We start from the raw sequence: 17,391 nt of genomic DNA on the forward strand, positions 1-17,391 counted from the left end.
CTTCCTATTCACAAGGCTTTGCAACTTACATTTTCTCCGTCTGTCCTTGTACTCCATATTTCAAAGACCACTGTCCACGTTTGTGAATCTTCTCTGGAACCTTTCCAGCATATCTTCATCACCATGAAAACCCGGTGTCCAAATCTGTGTACAATAATCCATATGAGGCCTGATCAAGGCTGTATACAAAAGCATCATGACCTCTCTATTTCTACATGTCAGTGTTCTCCAAATCATTGCAATTATCCGATGTAACGTCTTCACAACTTGTGCAATATGGCCCCTGAATTTCAGGTCTTTGTTTACCATCACTCCTAGAGCTCTCATCTCCTATACTTCCTTTAAAGTTTTTCCAAGAAGTGTATACTTTGCATCCCATCGTTGATTACCAAATCTCAAACTTTACACTTTGCAACATTGAACTGACAGTTCCACTTATCTGCCCATTCATGCAATCTATTAAAGTCCTCCTGTAAGGCTATAACATCTGCTTGACTCTGCATTGCTCTCCTCAATTTTGCATCTACAAACAGCTGCATATCACTAGTAAAACCTATCCCGATATCATTAATATACAAATTCAACAACAATGGTCCCAAAACTGATACCTGTGGTACACCACTAGTGACCTTTTTTTTTTTTTGACACTGCACCCCCCCCCCATATACAACTCTCTGATACCTAGTCGCTGATCCAACTTAGAAATCTGTTATCCAATCCCATCTGTTTCAACTGATTTAACAGTGTGTCATGTGGCAGTCTATCAAAAGCTTTTGCCAAATCCATGTATCTCTCCTGTCCAAGGTATTTCTCACCTTGTTATAGGATATAAGTTAGAAAAACATGATCTCCCTTTAACAAACCCATGTTGATAACCACAGAGAATACTGTTGTTATTAACCCATTTCTGTATCCCACTTCTCGCCAATCTCTCCCTTTACCACCTTATAATTGAAGATATAGCCTTACCACCACCTTTATGCAGTGGAACAATTTTACCCTTCTTCCACTCCCTTGGAACCTGTGTAAGACTCTAGCATGCCAAAGCTCCTGCCAATTCCCAGTAACATTCCCTTAAGATGTGTGTGATATGTCATTAAATCCTATCGCCTTATTGACATCAAGGTTATTTATTTCCTCAAATACCTCCTGCCCACTCACAATTAAGTCATCCTCTCCTAAGTCCTCTACATTTAAGTTCTTCATGATTCCACCTTGCTCAAGATGAAGCACCCTTATAAATTGATCACCGAATATCTCAACAATGTCTTCTGCTGCAGTTACTATTCTATCATTTTCATCTGGAGATATTTAATGTGGGCATTTGTGTTTATCTTTTCTAATTGGGATGGTGCATCCTGTTTTCCCTATGTAAGGTAGGTTGCAGGTACACTGAATTTTGTAAACCCCTTGGTGGGCAAGGAATGGAAGAGGATCTTTGGATGAGCTAATTAAATTTCTTAATTTTGCTGGGGATTTGAAAGTCATCTTAATATTGTATTTAAGTAGTGTTCTATTGATTTTTTTCTGAAGTGCCCTAATGTAAGATATAGCTATGGCATTCTTGTAATATTTTTTGGCATTTTTTATGAAAGATCTTGTGAACTGTTTTTTTATTGTAGCCATTTTTCTACAAATGTTTGGTTAATAATTTCAAATTCTTGGTTCAGGGCTTGTTCATTGGAGCAAATTGTTAAGGCTCTGTGTTTGAAGGTGCTGATGACTCCTAGTTTTTGTGTTGGATGGTGGGATGAATTTTTATAAATGTATTGGTCTGTGTGTGTGTGCAGGTTTGCTATAGTCTGTGAAGGAGAGCAGCCTGAGGGAATATGTGTGACAAGTGTGTCTAAAAAAAAGGAAGGGAGTCGTTGTTTTTGATCTCGATGGTGAATTAGATACATTTCAGGTTGCTCAGGAGGCTTAGGAAAGTATTTAATGTTTTGTGGCAGTTTAGCCAAATGAAAAAAATATCATCAACATATCTAAGCCAGACTTTGGGCTTTAGGCTGCCAAATCTTTCCTCATTAACATTCCAGAGATCAGAAACTACCTTAATCAGTCACCTCTGGACCCTTTACAACATCTCTTCATCCATTTGAAAAACCAGGTGACCAAATCTGTGCACTGTGGTCCATGTTATGGCCTAATCAGAGCTGTATAAAATTGAACAAGAATCTCCTTCCTTCTACAAGTCGGTGTCCTTCACAATATTCCCAGAATTCATTGTGTTGTCCTCACAATTTTGACAATGTGTCCTCTAAATTTTAGATCCTTATCCACCATCACCTCAAGATCTGTTATTTCCTCCACCTCAAACAATATATCCCCACCAAGTGTAAATTTCACATCCCATCTTTGTTTTGAAAATTTTAAAACCTTACATTTTGCAACACTGAACTGGCATCCCCATTCCGGTAAATATTCACTCAATCTATTAAAGTCTTCTTGTAAGGTCACATCTGCTTTAGTCATCACAGTTCATCCCAGCTTTGCATCTGCAAATAACTAAATATCCCCATCCAAATCTTCCCCAATATCATTAACATACAGGTTACACCTTTGTAGATTAATGATATAGGAAAGGATCTGAGAGGAACTGTTCAGTTGTTTGTCAATGATGCAAAATTGGGCAGAGCAATAGTTACCAGAGATGATGTTAAAATTTTGCAGGATGATTTGGATAGACTGGCGGTCTGGGAAAAAGAAGAATTGATATCAGTTGAATGTGCAAAGTGTAGGGTTATGCATTTTGGGATGAAAAGATTACTAGCTGTATGTCACATTGATAGAACTGTACTCCAGGAAAAGGATGAAGCCGCCAGAGATTTGGGAGTGGATAGGGAGTTAAAGTTTAGAGGACACATGGCAAAAGTGAGTAAAGCAGCTCATCAGATTACATGATTACTGAAGAAAGTTTTGAAGAGCAGAGACAAGCAGGTTATTATTCCTCTTTATTTAGCCCTAATAAGATCCCATCTTGACTACTGTGCAGATCTAGTCACCTGGGTTTCTCTGCAATGAGGACAAGATGGAGTGGATCCAGAGGCAAGTGACAAAGATGGTAGCAGGTCTATGGAATGAACCTTATGAAAACTGGCTGAAGATTTGTGGGTTACAGAAATTGGTTGAAAGGCAGAAAAGGGGTGATATGATGAGACATACAAATTACTGAAGAGTTTTTACAAGATCAATAATAGTAATAATTATTATTATTATTCAGGCCTCCATGGAGTCAAGAGACTCATCGTGGGAGGCCCTTTTTAGGAAACAAAAAAGTCTATCATAATACTCCTTGAACTCATTGACCATTATTGCTCTCACCACTCTATCAGGCAATGCATTCCATGGTTCAATCTCCCTCCATGCAAAGAAACCACTCCTCATCCTCTTGCTCACAGCTTCCTTTTGTAACTTCCAGGCATGGTCCCTTGTCATCGCTCCTTCCCACTGTTCAACCACGTGAAAGAACTCCCCAGTGTCCACCCTGTAACTGCCTCTCAACAGTTTAAAAGTCTCAATCACATCATATCTCCTTCTTCTACTACCAAACTCTGCAGTCCACATTCCCTCAGCTGATCCTCATAACTAACATTGTACAGCCCTGAAACCATCTTTGTTATCTGCTTCTGTACCCTTTCCACAGTAAATTTATCCCATTCAAATTCTGGGGACCAAATTTGAGAACAACAGTCTAAGTGTGGTCTGATCAGGGTCTTATTACAACGGAATGACAACCCTTTTATCTCTACAAGTCAGTACTCTGCTCAGTATTACAGCAATCCTCTGGTTACCTTCATCACCTTTGCAATATGCTCCCTATATTTAAGTTTTATATTAATCATCATCCACAGATCTCTTGTCTCCACTACTTCCTCCAGTACAGCTCCTACAATCAAGTATTTAGCCTACCATCGATGCATCCCAAACTTCAAGACTTTACATTTTGCTGCATTAAACCGAACCCACATTTATTTGCCCATCTGCCTAGTTTATTCAAATCCTGTTGCAGGGCTGCCACATCTGCACTATTACTAATAACACTTCCCCTCTTCACACCATCTGCAAACAACTGAATATCACCTTGCAATCCATTGACAATGTCATTGATATAAAGGTTGAACAATACAGGTTCCAGTACTGAGCACGGTGGAATCTCACTTGTAACCTTTTGCTTCCTTGATACTGCCCCACCATAAACAACTCTCTGATACCTATCAGAGAGCCAATCGTGAATCCAGTTGACTAACCCAATATCTAAACCCATGTGCTACAACCTAAATATCAGCTTATCATGTGGCACCCTGTCAAATGCCTTTGCAAAATCCAAAAAAATGGCAGCATATGCCTTTCCCTCATCAACTGCTCTTGTCACTTTATTATAAAAGGCAACCATATTACTAAAGCAAGAGCATCCTTAACAAATCCATGTTGATTCTCAGAGATAACATTACCCTCTTCTGCCTAATGCTGTATATAGTCCCTCAGTAATTTCTCCAAGACCTTAACAACTACTGATGACACACAAACTGGCCTATAATTAGACACTTCCAGTCTGCTACTGCCTTTATGCAATGTCACTATCACATTCTATATCAATAGGTACCCAAGGTACCCAATAGTGACATTGGGTACCTTGGGTACTTTTCCAGTAGCCAGACTTTCACTGAAGAGCCAGGCCAACATAGCCTGTTAGTTCTTTAGCACATTCTCTCAAAACTCGTGGTGAAATACTGTCCAGTCCCACAGCTTTACTGATATCCAGGGTACTCAGTATTTGGAACACACTCTCCTCTTGCACCTCTAAACCTTGAACCTGCCCTATCCCTCTAGTATCAAAGCCTTCTTCTCCAGGATGAAATACTCCAATAAAGTGCTCATTGAATAACTCCACTATGTCCTTTGCATCAGTCACTCTATTCCCAGTTTTATCCTGCAATGTCAGGATAAAATTGGGAATAGGAGAAATGATTCTTCCACAAAAATTCCCTAGGATTTTCTTTGGATCTTAGTGCCAATCTCTTCTCATATTCCAGTTTTGCCTTCCTCACCATATTAGTCACTCTCCTGGCCTGAGTCTTATATTCTTCATGCATCTGCTCTCCACTCCTCTCTCCTTATATATCTCTCCCATAATCTCTTTTTCACCTGCAGTTCCTGTTTGATATCGTTTATCATCCACTTTACACCAAATTGTGTCTGCTTCTTCACTCATGGAATACAGCTTACTATTGCTGCTAATAAATATTCCTTCACAATTTCCCAAGCATTAATGATATCCTGGCCTTCCAATTCCACCCTCCATGGAACTTCCCCAAGTTGATATCTAAGACTATTATAATCATCACCTGCTTTATAATTCCACATACTTCCCTTGTCTTTGATACTTCTTCTTGTCTATTCATCTTCCAAGTCAAAACCGCATGGTCACTCACTCCAACTGGGGGAGAGATGTCATCTTCCAAGTCAAAACCACATGGATTTTATCAGATTATTCCAGAAGGTATTATAAAAAGAGTAGAAGGTGAGAGGGGAAGAACCAGAGGTTTTCCTGGAGGTTATGTAAAAGTGTGGTGAAGAAGGATTGTAGATTTTTTTTACATGGAGAATTGTCAGTGAATGGAATGCATTACCAGAATGTGTTGCTAATGCAATGAGTGTTAAGGATTTTAAAATTTTATATGATAAATATGTTGTCAGTTGAATGAACCTCCCATGATGAGTCTCTTGAATCCATGGAGGGTGTAATAATATTAATAATAAATTAAATATGGAAACAGACAATAGAATTTGCAAATCTGGTATGGAAGAAAAACTGAATAAATTTGTATGGATTAAGAGAGAAATCAGTCAAAACACTTATTGGTTGTAGAAAACAGTCTTCAGATAAATTTTAACTTATGAATCCGAGAGCTGGGATAGAAATAAAACACTTGATCAAAGACTGGAGACTACGGATATGAGAGTTCTTAGAAAGATTAGGGAAGTGAACAGACAGCCTAAATGGTAGAATTCTATTAAAAATGAGGCTATTAGGAAGAAACTTGATAATCAGCATTCTTGAGCATTGCTAACCTCAGGTGGAGGTTTGGTCATTTAAACAGAATGGAGAAAAGAAAGGCTAGCAAAATATTTTTTTTTTTTTCAGGAAAGCAGGAAAAAGACCAAGATCTAGATGGTTTGATAGAATAGAGGAAGAGGTACCTTAGAAAACTGAAATATAAGATCTCACAACATTGGAGTTCTGAGAGATAACATATCAATTTGGGAAAAAACTGTCAATAGCAAGTTAGTAGTGATGTAAATATTTCATGTAATACAATCATAATATCCTGTATTTGATGATGATGAAGATAGAATACTTCATGGAAAACTGTATTAAGTAATTTGAATCATATCAGAATGAACACAAAACTGGTGAACATAGATAAGATGATGGCTGATGCCAGACATCAAAAAGTAATATATAGTAAACAGAATCAAAGAGGGAACAGCAGCAGATCGAGTCCCAAATATGAACTGCTGTTTAATTTGCATATTAATAATATTATGAATGATCTGAATAGAAATATCTCGATATTCACTGATGATGCTAAAATGAGGAGGGTAGTAGTTAATAAAGGTGAAATAGATATCCTGCCGAATGATTTAAGTGACAGGTAGTGCAGAGTGTAAAGTATATATATGCACCTTTGGATGAAAAGCAACCATGGGAGTAACCATGAAGTGATTACCTGGGTGGTTGTCAGCAGTGTGAGGACTTCTGTGAGAAAAGAGTATATGTGGAATTACAAGATTTACAAGTCAGACTTATGATTATGAAGAACTCAGGAGACAGCTTGCAGGTGCAGCATGAAATGGGGAGTTAGCTGGGAAAGAGATCATAGAGCTTGGAAGATATTTAAGAACTATCTAGTAGAAGTAATGTGTAAATGTATTACAAGGGTCAGAAGGTTAAATAAGGTAGGCGTGAAATGGATGAATGAAGAGATTAAGCATGGGATACACAGAAAACAGGCATTATGGAGGCAGCATAAGAGAAGTGGTAATAACCAATTACATGAGGATTACAAAGACCAGGCAAGGAGGCTGACTTGGTTGGTAAGGGTAGCAAAAGTAAAGTATGAGTAGCAGATAGCTAATGAAGCTAAAAAGAATCCTAAGGAGTTTTTTTGATATGAAGCCAGCAAGAAAAAAATAATGATTATGGAAAGATGACACAGATTGGAGAAAATGGTATAAGGACAACTACTGCGGAAGATATAGTGGAGATACTTAATGAGCAGTTCATAAAGTTTTTTCATTCTTGTGAATGTGACATCATTCAGAGCAGTTGATGATGGGGAGGAGTGAATGACTGTAAGTGAGCAAGAGGTGCATGGGGAATTTAGCATACTTGATGTTAATAAGGCAGTTGGACTTGATAATACATCACCACGTCTTGATAATTGTTGGACTTGATAATACAACTCCAACACATTCCTTCTGAAGGAATGTGTTGGAGTTGACAGCTGGCTTGACATATTTTTTTAAAATGAGTCTTGCACTGGTCGAGTTCCAAAGGAGTGGAAGGAGAGCAAGATTGTGCCACTTCATAAGGGAGGTGATAGAACTCAGGGATTAAATTATAGGCCGATCTGTGTGTCAGGTGCTGTGGTTGCATTGTTGGAGAAGCTGGTGAGAACTAGGATCCAGAAGTGGGTGGACAACAATGGTATTACCTTTGATGGACAGTATCGATTTGCTAAAGCGAGGTCATGTTTCAGCAATCTACTTATTACAATAAGGTGATGGAAAGGGATACACAGTAGTATATTTAGATTTTGCAAATGCTTTTGATAGATTATCATATGATAAGTTGATAGTCAAACTAGAGGGGATGAGGTTGGATATTATATTAGTGCATTCGATCAGACATGCTATCTGATAGGTATCAGCAAGTTGTTTATGGGAGAGCGATATTCAAGAAGAGGAAAGTCACTAGTGGTGTGACTCAGGGGTGTGTTTTAGGGCCATTGCTGTTTAACTTGTATGCTAATGATATTGGAGAAGATTTGGATGGGATATTCAGTTGTTTGCAGATGATGCAAAGTTGGGATGAATTATGAAGAGTAGAGATGTTGTGGCCTTACAAGAAAACTTGTATAAATTGAGTGAATGGGCACGGAAATGGGGATGCAAGTTCAAAGCTGCAAAATGTAAGGTTTTAAAATTTGGGAAACAAAGATGGGAAGTAGAATTTACATTTGGTGGAATATATTGTTTGAGGTGGAGGAAATAACAGATCTTGCTGAGATGGTGGATAAGGATCTAAAATTTAGAGGACACGTTGCCAAAATTGTGAGGACAACACAAAGAATTCTGGGAATGATGCAGAGAATACTGACTTGTAGAAGCAAGGAAATTCTTGTTCTATTGCATAAGGCTTTGATTAGGCTACATATAGACTACTGTGCTAGATTGGTCACCTGATTTTCAAAAGGTTGAAGAGATGTTGGAAAGGATCCAGAGGAGACTGACTAAGGTAGTTTCTGATCTCTGTAATGTCGAATATGAGGAAAGATTGAGAAGATGTAATTTACAGAGTCTAGTGGATAGGAGGAGGAGGGATGATATGATAGAGACCTACAAGTTGGTAAGGGGTTGTTATAGGATCAATGTTGGAGGAGTTTTACAGAAAATGGTGGGAGAACCAGAGGTCATCCCTGGAAGTTGTATAAGGAGGGTGTGAGCAGGGGGTGAAAGGCACAGCATGATGAGCTGTGTATGTATGACAAAAGGACCTCCTAGATGAGGTTTTGTTTTATATTATATATTATCTTGGGATAATAAGAATAATAATAACGAAAAGATGCAAGCTATGCACTAACTACATTGATAGTAATGGACTTTAGGAAATTGGTGAGACCAGGGATTTCGTGCTGACTGTTGAGAGGGTGTTGAAGTTCAGAGAGCATATTGCAAAAGCAGCTAACATAGCACATCAGATTACGATGTTGAAGAACACACTGTCAAGCAGAGATAAGTAAACCATTCTTATAAGGTTTTTATATGGATGACTGTGAATCTGGTTGCCTGTATTCCTTTGGGATAAGGAAGTGATGAAAAGTGCCCCAGCTGGTGACAAATCTATATAATGATCTTTATGAAGATCATTTGAAAGTTTCTAAGTTGCAAGACTTATTTGATAGAAAAGATGGGATATTAGAGAAACATGCAAGTTACTTAAAGGGATTTTTTGCACTTTGTCTGAGTGTAACATTCCATAGAGGTTGATAAAAAATATTTTAAAATCTGGTTTGAATCCAGTGTATTATCATATATAGAGAGTGGTGAATGAGTTATCACAGGTGGCTGTTAATATTCTGTTAGTGAATGAGCTTAACAAGAGGTGAATAGGAATTGTGAAAATAAGCATAGCCTTCCCAACATCAGTCTTCAAACTTCATGGAGATGCCTGTATAATAAATAGAGTAACATTGGAAGAGGTTAAGTACATTCCATAACATTCCATAAAGGCCTGATAAAAAGGATGGTGGTGGTTCAATTGATTACTGACACTTTCTCAATTTTTGCCTGGGCACAATAGAAACTTTGTGGATGGATGTTCCATTTTGAAAATATATAAAAAAATTAATCTGATGAAAAAATGCAATATAGTATACAGCAATGAATTGCAGATTATTTTCTTTTTGTTAGCTGCAAATATAAGAATACTCTCTCTCTTAAAAAAAAAAAAATATATATATGTTAAAGATTTCTATGTGTGTACATGCGCATGCGTGTGTTTATATATATATATATATATATATGGTGGGGTGGTCCAAATATACTGAATAAGGACTCGTGGACCAACAGGGCCATAAGGGGCAATCATCTTGATTGTAAGGGAAGCGGCACTCCCATGGACCCCTAGCTGGATCTATCCTCTCCTTCTTCTACTTTGAGGAAGATCCACTTACTTTAATCTTTCCTATAAGGCCTTATCAGTCAACTCTTCTTACTTTATGACCCTTATGCTATTAGAGTACTCGAGGGATATGGGGTCTTTCCATTTCTGGCCTTACAACTATGTCCTCTCTATAAACCTTACTATATTTCTTCTATAATCTACTCTTTCCCCTTCAATATACCCTATTCCTCCTATGGGTTTAAATTCAGAAGAAGGCTAGTTCAGAAGCCTTAAGGTTTAAGGCTTAAGGCTAGTTCAGAAGCCTTTAGCAGCCCTACCACTGAACAACTATTCCATCGTCAGGCTAGTCCCCTGACATGGAGAACATAATCCTACTTGTAAGCTGACAGAAAAAGATAATCGGATTGCATCTATGGGAAACGACCCTTGAACGGAAAAGGGAAAACGAAAATGGAAACGACAAAATATAATACACATAGCAAACTGGAATGTAAGAGGAGTAGCATATAAAGAAATAGAATTAGACCAGTTATTAAATGAAAGAAATTTTAAAATAGCAGTAATCACTGAAACAAAAAAGAAATTAAAAGGAACTATGAGAACTGAAAATTTTAATGTGATATACAGTGGAGTCGACAGAGACCAAAGAGCACAAGCAGGAGTCACGATTTGGATCCATAACTCCCTTTCAAAACAGTTAAAACATTATAAATTATGGAACGAAAGAAGAATATAAGCTAGAATAAAAATAGATAGAGGCTATTTAACTTTAACAATAATTGGTTTATATGCTGCCCCAGTGAAGGAAGAGAACAGGATAATATTGATTTTTATAATCAGCTACAAAATATATATAATATAATAAATAAAAATGATTACATAATTTTAGCAGGAGACTTAAATGCAAGAATTGGAAACATGAAAATTAATAATAATATAGGAATACACGGAGAACACACTCTAAACAGAAATGGTAAAAAATTGATTGACTATGTAGTTTATAATAACCTAAAAATAATGAATTCCTTCTATAAACATAAAGACATACATAAACATACTTGGGCAGCAAGAGGATGGAAATCAATATTAGATTACTTCATATTAAATGAAAAGACATCAAAATTTTCACTAGATGTTAGAGTTCACAGAGGATATGAAATAAGCAGTCACTACTTCCTTGTTAAAATAAAATTAAGATTAGCACCTAAATGGCTACAAGTAACAAGAACAGAAAGAAAAATTGAAACATTTGTTTATAAAACTAGACTATTGAATGACACAAATGTACAATGGCTATATGAACAAAGAATTAACCAATATCTAGATAAAATAAAACAAAATGAAGAAATAGAAATAGAATGGCTTAATATAAAAATGATACTAAATGCACCAGCAAATAAAAGCTTAGGAAAGACCAAAAAATTCAATAAATGAAAAAAACTGAAGATCTGGGATGATACAATCAAAGAAATAATCAAAAAGAAAAAAAGAAGCCTATCACAAATGGTTAAGCAGTAAAAGATTAGAAGATGAAATAGAATACAAATAGCTAAAAGAGAAATCAGAAAAAGACGTAGAGAATCATGGAATAAATTTGTTTCTAATTTAGAACATGATTTATATAAAATAAGACCCAATGTATAAAAGATTTTGAAACACCTAAATGCAGATACCAAAGAAAACATAAAATTAAACACTGAATTGAAATTAGAAGAATTTCTAAATTACTACACAGAACTGTGGACAGACAAATATTTTAAAAAAGACAACTGGCAAACAATTAACGAAAATGAAAAGGAAATAACTGAAGAAGAATTAGAAATCAGCCTGAAAGAAACAAGAAACGGAAAATCACCTGAAGGAGATAAGCTAGATTCAGAACTATATAAATATGCAGGAACAAGATTCAAAGAAAGACTCCTATTATTTTAAAATAAAATTTACTCAACTGGTATCCCCCCAATAGAATGGAAAAAAGCAATTGTGATTCCTATCTTTAAGAAAGGTAATAGAGATGACAATAAAAACTATAGAGGTATCAGTATACTAAATATATAGCAGAATCTTAAATAACAAACTAATGAAATATTCCGAAAACTTTATTCTAGAAGTACAGAATGGATTTAGAAAAGGACGATCATGTATAGACCCAGTCTTTTGCCTAAAATTAATAATAGAGAAAAGAAGAGAATATAATTTAGAAACACATATTGCATTTATTGACTTTGAAAAAGCATTTGACAAAGTTAAAAGAAACATATTATTTAGCATATTAAAAGAAAGACAAATACCAAATAATATCCTAAAAGCTATCACAAGTATATATGAAAATAATCAAATACAAATAAGATTAAATCACGAGCTATCATATACAAGTGAGAAAAAACCAAGGGGTCTGACGGGGATGTCCCCTCTCAGCAACTCTTTTTAATATCTACTTAAATGAAATAATAATAAAATGGAGTAAAAATTTACATCAAGGAATTAAACTTTCACCTACAGTTAACTTAAACACTCTCCTCTTTGCACTTTGAAAAAGCATTTGACAAAGTTAAAAGAAACATATTATTTAGCATATTAAAAGAAAGACAAATACCAAATAATATCCTAAAAGCTATCACAAGTATATATGAAAATAATCAAATACAAATAAGATTAAATCACGAGCTATCATATACAAGTGAGAAAAAACCAAGGGGTCTGACGGGGATGTCCCCTCTCAGCAACTCTTTTTAATATCTACTTAAATGAAATAATAATAAAATGGAGTAAAAATTTACATCAAGGAATTAAACTTTCACCTACAGTTAACTTAAACACTCTCCTCTTTGCACTTTGAAAAAGCATTTGACAAAGTTAAAAGAAACATATTATTTAGCATATTAAAAGAAAGACAAATACCAAATAATATCCTAAAAGCTATCACAAGTATATATGAAAATAATCAAATACAAATAAGATTAAATCACGAGCTATCATATACAAGTGAGAAAAAACCAAGGGGTCTGACGGGGATGTCCCCTCTCAGCAACTCTTTTTAATATCTACTTAAATGAAATAATAATAAAATGGAGTAAAAATTTACATCAAGGAATTAAACTTTCACCTACAGTTAACTTAAACACTCTCCTCTTTGCAGACGACCAAATAATAATTACAAATTCTGAAGATAACTTACAGAAAGCTATTTTAAATCTAAATGAGATATCCAAAGATTATGGTATGATAATATCAATGGAAAAATCAAAAACTATGGCCTTTAAAGGACAAGATCCAGCAAGAACTAAAATAGTAATAGATAACAAGATCTTAGAACAGGTGAATTCATTTAACTACCTAGGATGTATGATCACATATGAAAATGAAAAAGATATAAACAATTGCAAAATATTTAAAAATAACAGGTGTAATTAACTCTATATTTAAACCAAACCTAGTTCAAAAACAAACCAGGCTAAAAGTATACAATACATTAGGCTTACCGGTCTTAATGTATGGAAGCGAAATCTGGACAATAGAACAAAAAGACAAACAAAGATTAACAACAGCAGAAATGAAGTTTATGAGAAAAACTGCAAAGTATACCCTATTTGATCACAAAAGAAACGAAGATATTATGAAAGAATTAAACCAAGAACCAGTAATAGAAAAAATTAAAAAATATAAACATAAATGGATGGAACACGTTCAAAGAATGAAAACAGAAAGATTACCAAAACAAACCTTTAAGTACAAGCCATTAGGAAAAAGAAAACCAAGACGTGGAGTCCTCTTAAACGATTCAAAGATGACTTCTAAGGCCGGAGCAGGCCATGCTAGGCCTAAATCCTTGATACGTATGATGATGATGATGATGATGACGATGTTAAAGATACCAAGCTATTTTAATTATAAACCTGGTTTTAATCCATTTCCCAAGTAAGCAAACAGACAAGTAAGCCAAGTTTGCACTGCAAGTCTGGGTGACCCACACGTAGTGCAAGTCTTAGGCAACTCGTGGTAAAGGTGGAATAAGCTCTGATCACTATTCTTAGTATTTACCCTTAATGCAAAATACATTTCCTTGAGGAGATGTACCCAAGGTAAAAAACTTTCTACATCTATCTCTCATCCTGAGATTTTTATTTAATAAGGTCAAAGCACCTTATGGTAACTTGTTTTGGTAAAATATTTATAAGCTCTGTATTCCTTAAACCTTGATATTTCTAAGCCTGGCTGCCATTGATGAGACCTCAATAAAGGTTGAAACCGGTCTGGGTAATGGCCCCTTGCCTTTAATGCATAGCATCATACATCTCCTCAAGGAGATGTGTTTGGCATTAAGGGTAAATACTAAGAATAGTGATCACAGCTTATTCCACCTTTACCATGAGTTGCCTAAGACTTGCACTACGTGCGGGTCACCCAGATTTGCACTACTTGCAGGCGCAAACTTGACGTACTTGTCTGTTTGCTTACTTGGGAAATGGATTAAAACCAGGTTTATAATTAAAATAGCTTGGTATCTTTAATGTATATTACACCAAAAGTAAAAAACTTTTTACACATATATATATATATATATATTACCAGAACAAGTTACCATAAGGTGTTTTAACCTTATTAAATAAAAATCTCAGGAGGAGATATAAAGGTAGAAAGTATTTTACCTTGGGTATAATAAATGTTAAAAAATACCAGGCATTTTAATAAGGTTAAAACCCCTTATGGTAACTTGTTCTGGTAAAATACTTACAAGCTCTGTATTACTAAATTTTGGTATTTCTAGCCTGTCTCCCACTGATGAGACCTCAATAAAGGTCGAAACCGGTCTGGGTAGTGGCTCCTTGCCCTTAATGCAAAACATCATACATCTCCTCCAGGAGATGTGCTTTGCATTAAGGTTAAATATTAAGATTAGTGATCAGGGCTTATTCTACATTTACCAAGAGTTGCCTTGGTCTTGCACTACTTTGAGGGTCAGCTAGAGTTCCAATACGTGCAGGTGCAAACTTGACTTGTTTGTCTGTTTGCTTACTTGGGATATGGAGTAAAACCAGGTTTAAAAATAGCTTGGTATTTTTTTACATTTATTATACCCAAGGTAAAATACTTTCTACATATATATATATATATGTGTGTGTGTGTGTGTGTGTGTGTGTAAACCCAGCAGGCAGATATAAAATTATCAAACCATCATTCCTTGTCAACTATGGAAATAAGCCCAAGAACAAAGGAAAAATGAAACCTAGTTCTGGAGTGCTGGGTGCTAAAAGATCAGATGTCATGTAAATTACTGCATATGAAGGTACTTTAATTTGAATAATTTATTCAATTATTCACTGGAAGTTTATCTATATAAAATATGAGGCAAACAGTTACCATAAAAACGTCCTTCATTGTGAATTTCCAACTTCCATATGCCATTGGGACTTTCACCCCAATTATGGACGGTCATGAAAGGCCACGACTGGAAGCCTGATCGAGAATTATCCATTGGACGCATGGCTAGAATTGTTGAACTATTCAAAAGAAAAGAAAAAATGTAGAAACACAATAACCTCTCATGTTATTAAATCAAATGAAATCATGATGGATCTCATCTTTTTTTTAATGCAGGTACAAATAAAATAGTTTATTACTATCAACAATATGATTATTGTTGCTTTTTATAGCAATTCAAGCAATAAAGGAAGAAAAAGTTGAAGAAAGTTTTTCACTTGGTTACAAAGTAAATTATATTTCACAGGAAATTGTATTCTTGCTTAATCTTTTATTAAAGTGTAAATAATCAAAGTTTGCACATGAAGTACCTTCATAACTAGCTTATTTGTACAGGAAAACCTTGCTAAACGCGAATTAGATATGCACGATAATCAGTTAGTGCGAGTGAGTGAAATGATACTATTTCCCACTTTAAATGAGTGATTAATCAGTTAACACGAATTTTTTACATTATGCAAAATTTTGCATTACGAAAAATTTTTTGTCACCTATCTGCTGCGAGCAAAAAAGCTGGAAGTCATTAAGAGACATAGCACCACTAGTAATACAAGTAATGCTGTGCGAGACCTGGTATACAACGAGTCTCTACAGTGTGGACTATATTAAATAAGAGCAAAGAACAGAAAGAATAAGGAAAGTTCCTATTGGTTCTTTAACATTCAGATCACCCAAAATAGAAGCCATTTAATGATCCAGATGGAGCGTCTTCTTTTACTCTGGATTGAGGATTATAACCGAAATAAAATACCTCTTAGTACAAGGAATAGTCAAGCAAAAGCTCTCAATATTTTTACCTCATTAAAAGAGACCACATTTCAAGAGGAATGTGAAAGCTTTACTGCAAGTCTAGGATAGTTTGACCATTTTAAAACTTGAGCTGGACTGCATAACTTAAGAATAACTGGGGAATCTGCTAGTCCAGATAAAGATTTTGTGGCCAAGGATAATTGCAAAGGATAATTTAGGAAGGTGATTATGACGATTGGCAAATACTCAATGTCAACGAAACTGGTCTCTTTTAAAGCATATGCCAACAAAAACTTTCCTAATTAAAACTGAAGTATCTCAACCATGATACATAGTATCTAAAGATCATCTTTTATTTTTATTTTTAAGCTTTTATTAGGAGGTAATGCATAGGCTTTAAACTCAAGCCTATGTTAGTTTATCGTGTGCAAAATCCAAGATCTAACATTATTGAAGAAATAAGCACAATAAGAAAATAACTTGGATTTAATGAACTGGATAAAGGATGTGAGAAAAATTGCTCGATTCCCATTCAGAACAGTTAAGTGGGAATGATCTCTTTCAACTAGAAGAACATAGTGCATATGAAGAAGATAAGGAGTGCCAACATGAAGAGAATGTTACAAATAAGAAGCTAACTGCAAAATAACTTGAGCTAGTTTTCAATCACATTGAGTATGCTAAGGAAATTGAAATTTTGTTTGATGCTGATCCTGATATGGAACGAAGTATCGAAGTCTGCTGAAATTTTGATAAAGCGATCGCCAGCTATTGCAAATTGCATGACAAGATGAAAAAGTCAAGCATGATTCAAACATCTTTACTTAATATTTCTGTAAAAAAAGTAACTCAATCAAACATTTAGATATTTGATTTTTATTAACTTTGATGATTTTATCCTCTAATATAGCTTATAATATAATTTTTTTCCCAAATTTATGATAACTGATGGATGAATTATAATTATTCCTATTGTTTAATGTATTTGCTTAGCGTGCATAAATTGATGGATTAATTAATTGTGTTAAATGAGGTTTTCCTGTATATAGAAGTTGTTGACTTCACATCAATTGCCAGAGTATACCATTATACAAAGTACACTTAATTTTGGATGTGTATATTGCTAAATATTATGGGAAGGGTCACTACCTAGACTGGTTTTGACCTTTATTGAGATCTCATCAGTGGCAGCCAGGCTCAAGAAAATACCAAGATTGAATTAATACAGAAGTCATATGGTCCATGTTTAT

General features: G+C 35.2%; 1 protein-coding gene across 1 annotated transcript in view; it reads right to left on the reverse strand.

Moving 5' to 3' along the window:
* Window positions 1–17,391, reverse strand: part of LOC150098214 (furin-like protease 1, isoforms 1/1-X/2) — a 469,518-nt gene that overhangs the window by 52,188 nt on the left and 399,939 nt on the right. Inside the window, 1 exon segment of the mRNA XM_090405967.1 lies at window positions 15,272–15,411. Coding sequence (XP_090262093.1) covers window positions 15,272–15,411 — 140 coding nt within the window.

This window comes from Typopeltis vanoorti, chromosome 16, assembly GCF_054136105.1.
Source record: "Typopeltis vanoorti isolate ZY-2024b chromosome 16, IOZ_Tvanoo_1.0, whole genome shotgun sequence".
In the NCBI taxonomy this organism is placed as follows: domain Eukaryota; kingdom Metazoa; phylum Arthropoda; class Arachnida; order Uropygi; family Thelyphonidae; genus Typopeltis; species Typopeltis vanoorti.